Here is a 15,397-nt window from a genome sequence, read left to right on the forward strand (position 1 = left end):
AGACCTATTGAAATTATTTAAAAAAAAAAAATTATCTTGAGTGCAAAATGTAGCGGTAACGGTTGTGACAGTTGCAACCTATAACTTAAGATAAAAGGTGTCTTACTTAAAGTGTCAAACTGGTTCGAGAAGAGTAGTAGGTTTTATCGTCTACGTATGGTAACATCTGTTAACAGTACTATCCTGGGGGGGGGTTCTTCGATAGAGGGCCTGTGTGGATCTGAGACAGTAAAGGGGCAGAGGGGCAGTAAATCCAGCAGTATATATTGAACACAGCAGAGAAAAGTTTTATAGTGTTCAGTTGTTCTTTTCTTATTATTGGGTTGTTGTTTTTTTCGTAATTCCCTCAATATTTCATCGAGCAAGAAAAAAACAAGAAGTGATTACAGCGCTGATTACAGCACTTTGTTTTTCTCGGAAGATGCCACGCGCACGCACGCACACACGCACACATGCACACGCACTAATTAATCTACGTTCTATCATTTCTTCCACCATATCCTACGTACAGTAAGGCTCTTTTTGTTTTGACAGAACAGAAAAAAAGAATCAGTCCTAAGCGTCACCCAGTTTGACTCTGAGGTTGATGCAACAAGTGCAAAACAGATTCAGACCTATTGGTATGCATCCTGCCAACCGTGCTATACAGCCAGTCACACTCCGCAAGGATCAAATATTCACACTGCCACGCACCCGGCTGGAACCCATGTTCTAGCTATAAGACATCTGTCCTAAGGGGAATAAGGAAAGGAATTGTTCCCTAGTTTTCATATATATCTATATATGAGATATCAGTTTTTAATATTTATACTCAAGGTTAAACTTTGAATGTGAGTCATTCTCCCAGAATACTGATACACATCTGGCAGGATGTTTAAACCGAGTCGAGTGAAACCAACACAAAACACTTGCAGACACACCTTTCAAGCTGGGGATCTGGCACAGCTCCAACACACCTCGCATCAGCATCTCATTACCCTCCCTCCACCCACTCACCTCCCGATCCACCCCATCCCAACCACACTTTTAAACGTCCCTTGTAACGGGCCTCTGATAGGATCCCCGCCACAGCGCTATCTCCCTCAGTCACGCGTGCTGCAAAGCGTCTTGGCAAATATTGAATAGTCAAGTAAATATTGAATCCATGATTGACTGAACAACTCAATCTGAAGATTGAGCTGCTGTGAGAAGCAGACGCTCATAAGGAAGCTGATAGGATTACTAAATAGTGCTCGTCTCCATCACCCTCCCTCCTCGGGCCCTGGCCCGGCAGGCTGCTGGCAGGGTCATTATTCTAATCTGAATTAAACAATTCTCCGCAAGAGGGACCTTGATGTTTGGGAAAAACCTTTAAGTGGCAGATGGTGAGGGCCTCCGGCCAAATTTGCTAAACTTTCTAAACTAACCAGTTTAGGGATGAATTATTTTAAATAATACCCACTTTTCTGGCAAATTCAAAAGTTTTCCTGAGAGCAATTCAGCTTTGCTTTAAAAGGCAGGAGTGCTTCCTAATAGTGAAACCCATTTTCAAGAGGCTAAACAGAGTTTAAATGGAGATTAGAGTACTTTTTTGTACATACAAACTGTTCCCCCACAGGCTCTCTGAAGTCATGCTTTGAATTGCAATCCCAGATATTTATTATCACTCCAACATCTCACTACAATATGAGTCCAAAATCCCACCTGTCTCGGCCATGAAGTATCTATTTAAAGCTTTTGTATCACACTTTTTGTATCACACCATCACAGGAACATCAGTGTCGCCAATTCACTCAGTTCTCAGTTGTTGCTGCATTAGGAGGAAAACATATTCCCAAACCCGAAATAATAATTTGACATAAAGTCTCCAGTTTACTACACATTTTGGTGTTTCTCTCAGCTAAGGTAGCTGCAATCACATTGGATTTAAAAGGCATTTGCTCTGAAAACCTGCTTTTATTGCCCACCACGACTCTCTGAATCTATTCATTTTGAATAATCCACCATTTCTGCCAGAGTAACAGCATTTCACGTTGCCCTGCTTCACAACCAGAGGGGCTTTGTTTTCCTTAGACTATGCGGAAGAGAAAAAAACAAAAAAAAAAACAGGTTGTGAGCACAAGTGGGTGTGACCAACTAATTCTTGCCATATTGGAAAGAGACTGCAGCAGGGTGTATTCATAATGAGAAGACAGAATAGATTATTCACAGTTGGAGCGGAGACAGGTTGTGGTTATGGCCAGTAACATCAGCTCCTCATCCCATTATAAAGTGGATGTTAGTTTCCAAATGAGCTGAGACAAGAGTCCAGGTTTCCAGAAAACTGAATCCCAAGGCAAGAATACAGTATGCACAACTCAAAACTGAACAGAGAAGTAGCAACAGCGGACTTTATATGTACATATCGTGCTTGCACGTTTCTGTGCATTCATTTTCTAAGTGAAAACACTTCCTATAGTGTTCCTTATATCCAGAAAGTGCATGTTAGTGAATACAATTAAGACACCGCTGCAAAAGTTAAAATAAATACAATAGTCTGTTTCATTCATTTACATGATTACACAACAGTGGAGCTTCACATAATAACAATAGCAATATTATCATTATAATAACCCACACTGTTTAACCTGTGCATAATTACAGGCAGCACATCTTTTAAATTAGTGACTGCAAAGAGAAACCTATTCACTGTATCGTTCCCGCTGCTATATGATGACTACAGGTATTTAATCAACAAAAACCGAAGGGTCTCATACATCCTGCAAACAGCTTTGGTGACAGTGTCATTAAAAATCAGCTATTAATCTAACTTATTACACATTTTGTCTGCGCCGCATTCAAATTGTATACCCATTTGCATTGGATTTTGGGATTTTGGAGCAGTCTGTCTGCATGTGTGTGTGTGTGTGTGTGTGTGTGTGTGTGTGTGTGTGTGTGTGTGTGTGTGTGTGTGTGTGTGTGTGTGTGTGTGTGTGTGTGTGTGTGTGTGTGTGTGTGTGTGTGTGTGTGTGTGTGTGTGTGTGTGTGTGTGTGTGTGTGTGTGTGTGTGTGTGTGTGTGTGTGTGTGTGTGTGTGTGTGTGTGTGTGTGTGTGTGTGTGTGTGTGACAACTCCAGCCATGAAATTCTCTCTGTCTGGTGTGAGCAGCCGGAAACAGAGATGCAATTTCATGCCAAAAAGAGTAATAAAATTGAACAGCACCACCTGACCTGCCCGTTCGCAACAATAAATGGGGTTGCATGATTATTTAAGCCCATATATGAAGCTATAAAGTATTCTTGCTCACTTAGATTACATTTTTTTATTTGGCATAATCTAGTTTAGGTTTATATAATTGCATCAAACCATTTAAAAAAAGGTTTTGGGGGATTAAAGTCAGAGGGAGGTAAAGTAAATGCCCTACATATGATGACATTATCCAGGACAAATGCCCTTTATCGCATGCTGCTTTTAGCTTGTACCCGCACGGAAAGCCCTTTAGAAACTATATCCGAGTGTTACTACTGAGAAGGGCATCCAGGACTTTTGGTTTGCTGAGGACTGAAATTCAGAATAAAAGTGGTCCGTTTTTGTTTTACACTGACTGACTATGAGAATATGAGATAAATTAGAGATAACAAATCTGATCACTTGTCACAGAAAAAGGGCTCACATTACTATTGAGCAATCGCTTGGAATATAACATGACTGGAGTTTTATTATGACAACAAACATCAAAGTGGCATGACAGTCATAGTGAATGTAAGTCCACCTGATTCCGCAGAAGAAATTGCACATTTTATAACCTAATCTTGACTTTAAGCGACTGGTAAGGCTGCTTGGCGACTATATTGTTAGCGATGGCTGCATATGTGCTCTAATTTGCAGCAGATGACAGCAATGTCAAATGGGAACAAGTGTTAATATGACCTGTTACAGATTTATCTATTGATCTGCAACTGAAGTTTCAGGCAACTTGTGTTTTAACTAACGGATAATTCTGTTTCACTGCAGCAATTGGTTGAACATATTTATCTAGATCAGGGGTGTTCAAACTCGGTCCTGGGGGGCCGGCGTCCTGCAGGGTTTAGCTCTCTCCCTGATTGAAATGAGGGGCTCGTTATTGGGCTTTTTCACAACCTTGGTGATGACATCACCATTGGATTCAGGTATGCTGAAGCAGGGAGCGAACTAAAACATGCAGGACGCCGGCCCTGCAGGACCCAGTTTGGACACTCCTGATCGAGATGATGTGAGTTTGGCTTGATCAGATGTGACTGACAGGTCCCAACCCAAATGTTGCTTGCTCTTGATTGAAATCTTGAGAAACCAGCTCTACCTCGCTCAAACCAATACAACTCTATCATATGAAAAGACAGCCTTCCTTTTCTTTTGCAGAAAAACACTCTTCTCATGTTGAACCCCATCACATTTCAGAAGATGTTTTCCAAGGTCTTCAAAGTTTTGAATTTTAAGCTGATAATATAAAATAGTGTTTAATGTAGTCTAGGTTTATCAAGACATGGTTAAATGAATGTGGACTTGAGTGGTTTGATTTGATGAGAGATGAAGAGTCAAAACAATTTAAAAAAATCTATGCAAATATGGTGACATCACAAGTAGATTTCTGCCTTTGCCGTGACCATAATGTGGTGGTAAGTGGCATGAATTAGAGCTGACAGCTTTGGAGAACAAATCAATCAAAAAGATTGTTTTTAACGGCTGCTGTAGGCTTTATAAAAGGTGTTTTGATTTCAGACTATTTGTTTAGTTTTGAATAAACACTGCCTCAGTCTGCATTGTTTTAGAAGAATCTACTTCTTTTATTGCACTACATGTAAATTGGCCCAGGTTTATTCGCACCATACAATAAGCAATCTTCATTCTGATGAGGACTAAAAACTCATTGTGTACAAAAATGGTGATTTGGTGTGAATGCAATCCTTGCAGGCTTTAATGTTACAGCCATGCTGTGTCGTACAATGTCTGCATTGTTGCAGCCGTCACAGCCTTGTATTAAAGACGTCTACGGCCGTGTTATTATGCTCCCTGTGTTTCAAATATTAGTTCATGTTCCCTCATTAGGTGATTTTCATAATAGGTGTTTATATTACAGTTAATATGAAGTAAATTTCCAATGGGCAAGTTCATCATTGGCTTTAATTCACTGCTGATAATTGGTGTTTTGCATTTTTCAGTACTTCATGAGTGTAATAGAAATTTATATGCAGGCTGGATAATGCCGACTACCAGTTTTAATCTGTTAAACTTGCAGACAATTCACCCCACTGGGGAAAGAAATGAAACATACTGTCTCGCTGTGGTCAAGTAGGACATCCATCATCTTGTGGCTCGACAGCAGCGACTGGATGATACTTTATTCTGATTAAACAGTAAACCAATAAAAACAATATGGCCTTCTACGGTTTCGGTTTTTATAGAGACTGTAGTTTCAATAGCCTGAGAGGTCAAGCTAAGGTCTCAACTCTGCTATGGAGGTAATTTATAATTTTGGAATTGTTTTAGTTCTCATTGCTCAATCATTGTGGAGGAAGGGCATGAATGATGAGATAAAGAAATGCCTCTGACATGATCCAAAGATTTAAGCCAAAAGAGCAACCGAGGAACCAGTGCAAACCCAGCCCTGAGATGGCATTACCTCCAGACCAGCTTTTCAAATACATACTGTAGGCCATCTTATCAGAGTACAATGACATTGCCTCCGTGTTTCGAGATTAAAGATTCAACAAGTTGATTAGATTCAAAGAAGTTGCTGGATGAAAGGTTCAACATAAAAAAAAAAATCTTCCTTTTTGAAAAATGTAACACATCTCTGCCGCTTGGAAGGCAGATAGCAATATATTCAAGTTAAGACTGTGGGGGAAATGCAACAGATTGCATTGCTGTGGACTACTGAACAAGTCAGATCACAGTAAAAGTTCAGACAGTCATGTTAAAGCACAACCCCGAAGAGCGTTCCTTCAAGATAAAACCTGTCTGAACATTTGTATTCTGGTGGGTAAAGACTTAAAATACACAGTTTGTATTTGTACTGTATGATATATCGCAAATTTATCGTCAACATGAGGCTAAGATTTGCCATGTGCATATTGCAACTGAACTGTAATACGCAAGTGACTGATGTGGAATTAATTTTATAGTTTAATGCTTTCAAGTTCTGCAAGTCAACATATTTGACTGATCAGAGGGGCTCTTCCTGTTCTAGTTTATGTTACCAGATGACATTTCACTTCATCATTTCACTATTACATCATACCTCATGGCAACAGAGAAAACGTTGGAAGCAAAACAGCAACAAAATCAAAAAAGACAACTACTAAAAACAACAAATTCAATAAAGTGCTGGACCTCTTGCATGCTGTTGGTTGGAGGTTTTGATTTAAACTATCTGGTTAAACTGGATCCAAGAAGCGAAAGAACACTGTTATTGGGCAGTAGAATTCTCAAAGCAAAATGACATATGATTAAATGTCATTTTTAATTATCGCAAGTCATATCACGATTGCTCAACAACCCTAATGCAAATTACATGTTTAATGAATATATGTCTGTTTGTATTGCATTATAGAACAAATATTCATACCAACAACGAAACTCAACTTCACCCTAAAACGGTCAAAATATGCAATACTTTTAATGCATAACAGGTCTTTTGGTGCTGTAATTTCATGATATTAGTGCATAGACACACCACAACAATGAACCTAAAAATATATATAAGACAAAAAAAAACTCTTGTTAATCTTTGACTGTCTGTAATTATCATAGGTCACAATTTCCTTCAAGCTTCAAACAAGTGGATCAAATGCTTGCAATGACATAAGATCCTTCTCAATGAAACCTCAGCAGCCCTGACAACCCTTTTTTATTAAGAGTTTAAATTAAGACATTTGGTAACAGTGGATTCACTAGCTGACGAGTCAAAAAGAAACGTCAGCTGGTGACAACGATTATGTTTTGACCATTTCAATGTTGATGTTTTTATCAGATGTTAATTATATTATTATTACTCTCACTGTCTCTTTCGCTTTTTTGAATCTGCTTATTACTTCTACGTGCCCCAAAATCAGTATTAAACTTCAGACACAGTACCTATGTTTGCCATTTCGGGCACGGTGGCCATGTAGGGGCCCTCGTCAAAAAGTGGCGGGTTGTCGTTGATGTCCTGCACCCGAATGATGAACTGTGAAGAGGGCTCCAGGGCTCGGTCGGTCTGCCTATCGGTGGCTGTGGCGATGAGACGGTACTCGTCCTTCTCCTCGCGGTCCAGTGGCTTGGTGACGTGGATGTTCCCCGTTTTCTCGTCAATCACAAAGACCGAGCCTGCACCCTCGCCTCGCAGGACATACTTAGTGCGTCCATCATTCCTGTCCATATCAGTGTGGAGCTGCATGAGAGTTTTGAAAGTGGAGAAGAAAAAGAAAAGAAAAGAATAGAAAAGGAAAAAGGAGGAAATGGATAGAAATAGTAAAGAGAGGGTTGAAAGAAATGAGGACGGACAGGAATGTAAAGAGTGGGGGGGGGGAAGACAAAAGTGAACACCAGTTAAAAATCAAGTTTGTTTTCTTTCCAAGACAGGCAGCCAAGACAAAACGAAAAGATTATCCCCCTGCATGCCTCCAGGATATAATGAATTTAAAGAGAGGCAAGAAAAGAAATTTGCACAATACCTCCCTCTCTCTCACTGACACACATACACACCTTCCTGCCATTGACTACGTCTCATCTTTCTGTTTCCGCCATATGAGCAGTTATTAACCTGGATCTCCTTAATCTCAACTACATCCAAAACACACGCTCTCCTCTTCACACTTAAAGCCTCCATTCAGTTCCCAGCAGCTGTGGACGGCCAGAGCTTACTAGTCTGTGCACATGCAGACCCACGGCTCTTTAATGAAAGCAGCAAATCAAAGCAATAATGAACAGTAGGCCAATCAATTATTCCTGAACTAATAGGTGTATATGAGCAGCAGTGGAGGGCTGCGTGGCAGTGGGACATGAAGTATCGATCACAGTCCTGTGTTGAGTTTTATTGGATCAGCGCCTGGCGGGACGGCAGAGCAGCAGAGCGACCGGCGTCCTCTCATGCAGGGAGAGGTAATATCAGGGAAGGCTCCACACTGTCCTTCGTCCCCAACGAGAAAGACAAGCCAGCAGGATTCAGTGAGCACATCAAGATTCAATCTCATTACCCCCATACCTACGTGAATCGAATAGCAACTGTGACCAAGAAAAGAAAGAAAGAAAAAAAAACAAAAAAAAAACAGGACCACTAAATTAGGCATCAGTGTGACATTGTGACTTTAGATGGAGAGAAGAGAGCGGAGACTTGGCTTGGGAGGGGATGGGGGGGGGGTTAGCTCAGGGAAGCATTGTTGCGTGGCAACAGCTAAGCACATTTGCTAAATGAAATGAGAATGGATACTGTGAATCGAAATGTTCATTTACTTTGAGCATCGCCATTTTTCAAGGCGGGAAATGGCATAGATACGGCAGCTTCCTGGGGGGTAAACGATAAGCACGGATGTTGACAAGGTTGTTTATAGCAAAGAAAGCATTTATAAGTCCGGGCTGTCGGTTAAAAAAAAAAAAATCTAACTATTGGAGCAACACGGCACAAAGTCAAAAGTTAAACAACACTTCACCTTGAGAAGATCCCTTTATTTTAATGACAGTGCAAATTGGAAAATCTGAAAGCACTCTGGCTAGCATTAGAAGGGGCTGTGTGAGCAGTATGCACAAACTAGACACATACCCACTGCTGCTCTGAAGGCTTTCCACCGTACACCATGTAATATAAATGAAGGGGGTTCTCTTTGATCGGCTTTACTACAAACCGGGCTGCTTAGCTGCTTACAGTGGCCATGTGTTAAAGTGACTCCCCACTCAATTTCTCATAGCTTCAACTAAAGTGGAGTTTAAAGTAGCTATAAAGTCTTTGTAGCCTGCTCTGTCAGAGACAAAGGAGGCTGATTTGGACTTATGGCACCTACAGCTACAGCAGCACCACCTTTGTCAGAGCTTAACTCACATAAAAAGATCAGCAGTGCAGAATGAATACACACAATACTTTATTTATACACAGGTATTTTCATTAAATGTAAATCCTTCTCCAGTATGAACCTACGCTCCCCTTGCAGTTACTTCTCTTTTCATATCTGCAACATGAGCGTCATCAAAAATGAACAGTAATATGAAAAAGAGGAAAACGACTTAATGAAATAATTTCCCTGCCTCTTCTTACCAATAAGCTGTGTGCAGCCAGGGTCACATTCCAGGTAACATCATTAATTTCTTTTTTTTTATATATATTTTTCTTTATATCTGAACTTACAATGAGGTGTCATTTCAGTACAGGGTTGAATGACACAATATTTCACCAAAACAAGAAAAACAAAAGTGAAGAAACTAATCTCACTCTTTCATAAGAGTTTTCCGATGATTCTTCAAAGGGATTTCCAAAGTTGTTCAAGGTCATATGAGCTCTGCATGCAGCAGCTACTACAGAAAAAGGCTGCTTATTCACTCACAGATCACTGCCAGTGTTGTATTAATGTTTTATAAGGATATACAAGTCAGAGGGCTTATAATTTTACCTTGATGGGACTTTTAATGGATGACTTGTACTTGTAAGGAATGTTTTGGTTCTATCACTTAAGCACAGGAAAACAAAATGCTTCCCAGCCTAAAAAAAAACAAAGAAACCAAAAATATAAAGCCATAACACCAAATCAGAATCTTCACATTCTCCTGATCCACGTAAATAGACGTTTCTGTCAGTCTCACAAACCTGCTCGCTCGAGGAACTCACAAGCAGGTTTGTGCTCATTAAAAATCTCATTATTTGAATGCGGCGCACGAGTTTTGTTGTTGAAGCTATGCATTTAGCAGACAAGGTGATTATGATGCAAAACCTTCTCCACGCATTTTGCCTTTTTTTTTTCTAGCAAACAGCCTCATTAATGTGACATCACATAACATCTGAGCATTTTTTTAGGTCCATTTTCAACGCCCTCCTTTTTCAAAAGCACACACTATGGTCAGTCATAGCCCCCCCCCAACCCCCACCCCAAAATAGAATAAAATAAAATTTGAAGTAACTAATATTAGAGATCCCGTCTCTTCAGTTCCCGTGAAGTATGTCAGTGTGATAAGAGGGCAGCGTATACAAGACCAAAACCCTGAAAATGAAGGCCGTCACTGCTCTTACTCCCGACTGTGTAACTGTGAACTGTGAACTGATAGGTGTGCAATGAAAAGATCTCTGCTATATTCAGCCTATCCAAAAGTTTCATCCAATTATTCCTCAATCATGACCTCAACACCTCATACCTCTTAATCGACGAGTCCCGATATATAAAAACCTCAACACACTGGCTCTTTGTCAGACTATCAAATAGTGTTTTGCCACTTCATTTTGGAAAATATTTTCTGACTAGTTTCACCTCCCCTCGAGCATCCTGTAGTGGAATCCGACTGCTTTTGAGTTCTCGCAATAATAACAAGATATGTGACTCCAGGCTTAATATTTACAGCCCAATTAAGGCCTGGCCATGTAAATTCAATCAGGTGTCTGCAGATCCTGTTGAAACGCCCTACATCGATATGCGGCATCCAAATGGATCTTAGAATCTCCAGTGAGTGCTTGAAATTGGGTTTTACTGCCCAACTCCAATAGGTGTTAGTGCACTGTCTAAAGTCATAGTAATAAAGCGGATAAATAGTCTCCATGTGCTTCCTACGGCAACTCTGGTACAATATACCAGCCTTATTAGAAGCAGGGTTGGAGAGATTCAAGTAAACTAGTGCAAGCTCTTCTTTTCTTTCTTTTAAATGGCACAAGGGAATGGCATCAATAATTCCGACACACCTTACAAATGATCAGCCACTGAAAATCCTGCCAGTACACAGCCAATCATTACAAAGTCAAGGGTGTGAATAAAATTCATTTGAATTAACCCCACCCCACCCCCCACCCCGACACATTTTCCATATTTTGGTGGAACAACAAAACACCCAAGTAGGAATACAGTTTAAAAACAAAAAAAAACAAACGTATTTTAATGCATCCAGGTTGACAAACATTCAATGAAGAATGTTTCAATATTGACTAAACGCAGACTTCCAGAATTTAAGCTTATTCTCATCTTGTGGGGAGGCCAACTGGGGCCAATTGACCAAAACACCCGGCTGGTCCGGACCACCAGAGGAGCCCGGTGCCCCGCTCTCCTTAAGGAAGAGCCATTAACAATCAAAGTCTTAACGGCCCTGCAGCTTAACGAGGAGACTTAACGAGCTTCTTAATGAAGCCCCGGCCGTCATTACCACGGTGAGTGGTGGCAGCGCTGATTGAAAACACCTCTCAGAATCATTCACCGGCAGGAGAACCCTGCCTAAGGAAACCAAATCCATTTAAGGGTGACCCCTCACCCTTATCTGCTCCTCCAAGATTAATAGAAGAGTATAATGAAGCAAGGTATTTAACCAGATATAATGGGTATGGACGTTTTATGGCGGCAGGATTCGGCACGCACATTGGAATCTTCAGACGCTTTGCAGTGTGCAAATATAACCAAACAATATTTGATATAACGCGACTGGCTCTCAACATATTTCACCTCCGGTAACCTGAATATGACATCTCATAATGCCTGCACTTCATATCTCAGTGATATGCCATCAAATATATCAACAGCCAAACAATATGAAGGCACTCGCCACAAAAACCAAATTTACTGGTGTGTCACCTCTGCCTGGAGAATGATTTCAGTCTGATAAGCAGCCATATCCATTTTCTTTGGCGCCTGTTGTGTATGCAACACTCAGCCTCCCCAGACTCCTAAATCTCCTCAATTACTTATATTATCATAAGGTAATATGCTTATACTCATATACTCAATTTCACATTTTTGCAATAACCATAAATCATGAAGCGAGGAGGAAAAGTACTCTCTGCCAACCTCTAAATCACTTAAATAACTAATATCCCATATACACAATTTCACATTTCTGCTCCACAATAAATCATAAAAACACCATGAAAATGTGTTTTTTTTCCACAGCCGTGCATTAGCTTAATGAATGTGGATAGGTGCCCCCCCCCGCACATATGTAGTGTGTGTGTGTGTGTGTGTGTGTGTGTGTGTGTGTGTGTGTGTGTGTGTGTGTGTGTGTGTGTGTGTGTGTGTGTGTGTGTGTGTGTGTGTGTGTGTGTGTGTGTGTGTGTGACTAACAAGGGAGGTGAGGTTACAGTGTGAAAATTCGTCTGGCAGCTCACATGAAGTGCCAATAGGCGTACAGCAGCTATGCAGGCTACCGCTGAGCGCTGTGATTGGCAGCAGGGTTCAATTCCCCAAACACATCAGGGGAAGAGTGCAAGGGCATCCGTGCAACGGTGAGAACATCCCCCAATCTCCCCTGCAAGCCCGTGCAGGAGGCAAAACTATTCGCCTTCTGTTTGGTGACTTTGAAATAGCCAGAAGCTTATAAGACAACCGCATACTCCACCAACCAGTCAAGTTGTGCAGCGATGCTGGGTTTTAGGGTGAGCTGCAGGCTGGGAATGAGCCAGCTCTGTCATATCAGCCAGGGAGTGTCAAGCAGGGCAGAGGGGAAAGGGTCAGCCAATCGATTTGGAGCAGACCCACCAATTCAGAGAGATGTCTGAAGAAAGAGGGCGATCAGGGAAAACGGCAGCAAAATTAATTTGGGACAGGGCCCATATGAGTTCAGAGAGCCCGTTTGAAATGAAAGCTTGCCTTGTGGCAGGCTTTACCTACCTCTGCGATATCATTAGTTTTGCTTGAGGGTATGTGTAGGTGTTTGTTTGCGCGTGTGCAAATGTTTGTGTGTGCCTTTTTATCCGTGACAATTTTAACAACAGGCGTGTGTGTGTGTGTGTGTGTGTGTGTGTGTGTGTGTGTGTGTGTGTGTGTGTGTGTGTGTGTGTGTGTGTGTGTGTGTGTGTGTGTGTGTGTGTGTGTGTGTGTGTGTGTGTGTGTGTGTGTGTGTGTGTGTGTTGGCCGCAGTAACTTTAAAGTAAGAGGTGTAATGACTCTGTGTCTGCCTCTGCCCCGGCTGGACCTCCACTTGGCACAGCTCAAGCACTGAGTGGACAAAGAGCCAAGGCGTTACTATGAATATGTGTATGTACCTGTGTAGTTTGTGTGTGTCTCTGGAGAGCTGCCGGGGACCGACCTGGAGAAGAAGAATCAGTTGAGATAAGGCCAGTGAGTGTGGGCTCAGTTAATAGAGCCCAGCTCAAAGTGAAGGCCAACATCTACACAGCAACCAATAATTAAAGTCAACAACTCTGAGTTGGCTGTGATCAGCTCTGCCATCATCAAATGCCTCTGCTCACACTTCCATCTGGAGGGCAATGGATCCCCATCTGGGCCTCAGAGGGTGAGATATAAAAGCATCGACACTTGTATTCACAACACCAGTATGAGGACACGAGTTCAATAGCTTTGCGTGATCATTTTGTACATAAAGAGCTGTGTGAAAAAGTACGTAAGCCAAATGGGGGTATTTTATGACATATGTACACAAGCAGAGATTGATCCACATCTACAAAGCTGTTATGTTAAAAATCCAAATAGATTTTATTTTTGCATTCAAAAAAAAAACCCTTCACATGATTATCATGGTGCAATACGAGGCTGACACCACTCTCATCACCTGCTTCAGGCAGTAAAGGAATCCCAAACTACAACATTTCCGTGCTTGTTGACTTCTAGAGCGTAATTCTCCTGACAGGTTATTTTTGATCTGCATCAAACAAGTCCACCGATACTGAGGCTAAAAACTATATATATGCCATTCTTCTATACAGAGCACATTTTTCCAAATGACCTGTTAGTGCAGTGTGGTCACTGGCACACACTTTGAACCTGAATTATAAATGCTTGGTATCACAATCTATGTCTGCTGTTTGAAATTTAACACAGTTGTGAGAAATCTGAGGACATTTTGTTTCTTTTCGGCCTTCTATATGCAATCAGACATTGTTACCTCAGGATTTATTCAAAGATATAAACTCCGTGATCATGAATCTGAAGGGGAGACACATGTAAGGGTGGGGTTCTATTTTCAAATCCATTCAAACTATGAATGTGGCATTTTGTCACCCGTTTGTCATTTCTAATATGACACTTTTTTAAATTGTTTGCTTTACCAAAAATGTCACAAAAAAAACATATTTATACTGGACATTCTGTTTCTTACACGTTTGTGAATAACATGTGAAATACACGCGGCCTGTGAAAATCAATCCAGTATTACACGTTTCAGAAAATTATTCTCCGCTGTGTTTTTTCCATCCTATAAATCATACTTAGTATATCAGAGTTGTTGTAATTCTTTGGTCCAAACCTATGAATAATTCATAGCTCTTTCTTTCCTTTTTGCTCGCCTGATTCTTTATTTGATGAAATTTTGATGACTATTAATAAATAATTTTATTGAAAGCCTCCAAGTTCAACACAGATTTTCCTACAGGTTATTCCAATTTACTGTATGTGGGTATTTTTGGGACTGCATTGGAAATGACCTGGAAATTACAAGATGATTTTTAAATAATAAAAGGTGGCCTTTGCATTTACTCAATTCTTCATCTGCTCCTAAACGCAAGACCTACCAAACAAATAGCTCTCTCTGAAGTCACAAACCGCAGATTCTAGAAGATAAACATAAAGATAAATCCTTTTAGACTAAGTCTGAGACTAGTGAGAGCGAAACAAGCTGCCACTAATAAAAATAAATATTAAATCAGATATCTGACAGTCTGTCCCAACAGACTAAACAAATACAGTATGTGACATCTGAGTTGCATAACCACGCTTTTTTGGACTTCAAGGGACCCAATGACGCTTTACTAATACATCACTGATCACATAAAAAAGGAAAGAAAAAAAAAAAAAAGAGAAACAGCTTGGTTTCTTTGGCAGGAATATGTCTAATTTCACTGCAGGCATCTGAAAATATAGTAAATGCTAAAAATAAGTCAGAAAAAGAAATGCAAGTGCTCCGACATCTTCTTCAAACTCATCTAAAAGCCAAACGGAGGCAGTGAAGGTCGTTACATTATTCCATGTAAACATCCACCAGTTTATAAATCAAGTGCCAGATTCAGCATTCACCCACAGTGCTTGCGGCATGGTGTAATGTTTTATCATTAACATTACAGGTGCATGCAATCATAATTTCACCTCGGAACAAAGTGGATTATCCAATTTGTTAAAATGTTGGTTCATTTGAAGAATTCCAGATCATCAGGCTACTTGTTGACTGCCAATCAGACTTGAAACACTGATACAACAATGAGAATTAGACAAGGTATAATTATCAGCCACAGCTGCAATAAAACCAATAATTGTTACTATGTGAATGCACCCCTGCCGCGATGCTCAAACAAACCA

General features: G+C 40.6%; 1 protein-coding gene across 2 annotated transcripts in view; it reads right to left on the reverse strand.

The window, feature by feature from the left end:
- Positions 1-15,397, reverse strand: part of cdh24b (cadherin 24, type 2b) — a 146,233-nt gene that overhangs the window by 65,355 nt on the left and 65,481 nt on the right. For both annotated transcript variants that reach the window (XM_080485657.1, XM_080485656.1), the window contains one exon: positions 7,071-7,365. In XM_080485657.1, coding sequence (XP_080341783.1) covers positions 7,071-7,365 — 295 coding nt within the window. The remainder of the gene's footprint in view (positions 1-7,070; positions 7,366-15,397) is intronic.

This window comes from Lipophrys pholis (genome assembly GCF_963383615.2).
Source record: "Lipophrys pholis genome assembly, chromosome: 1".
NCBI classification, from domain to species: Eukaryota; Metazoa; Chordata; class Actinopteri; order Blenniiformes; family Blenniidae; genus Lipophrys; species Lipophrys pholis.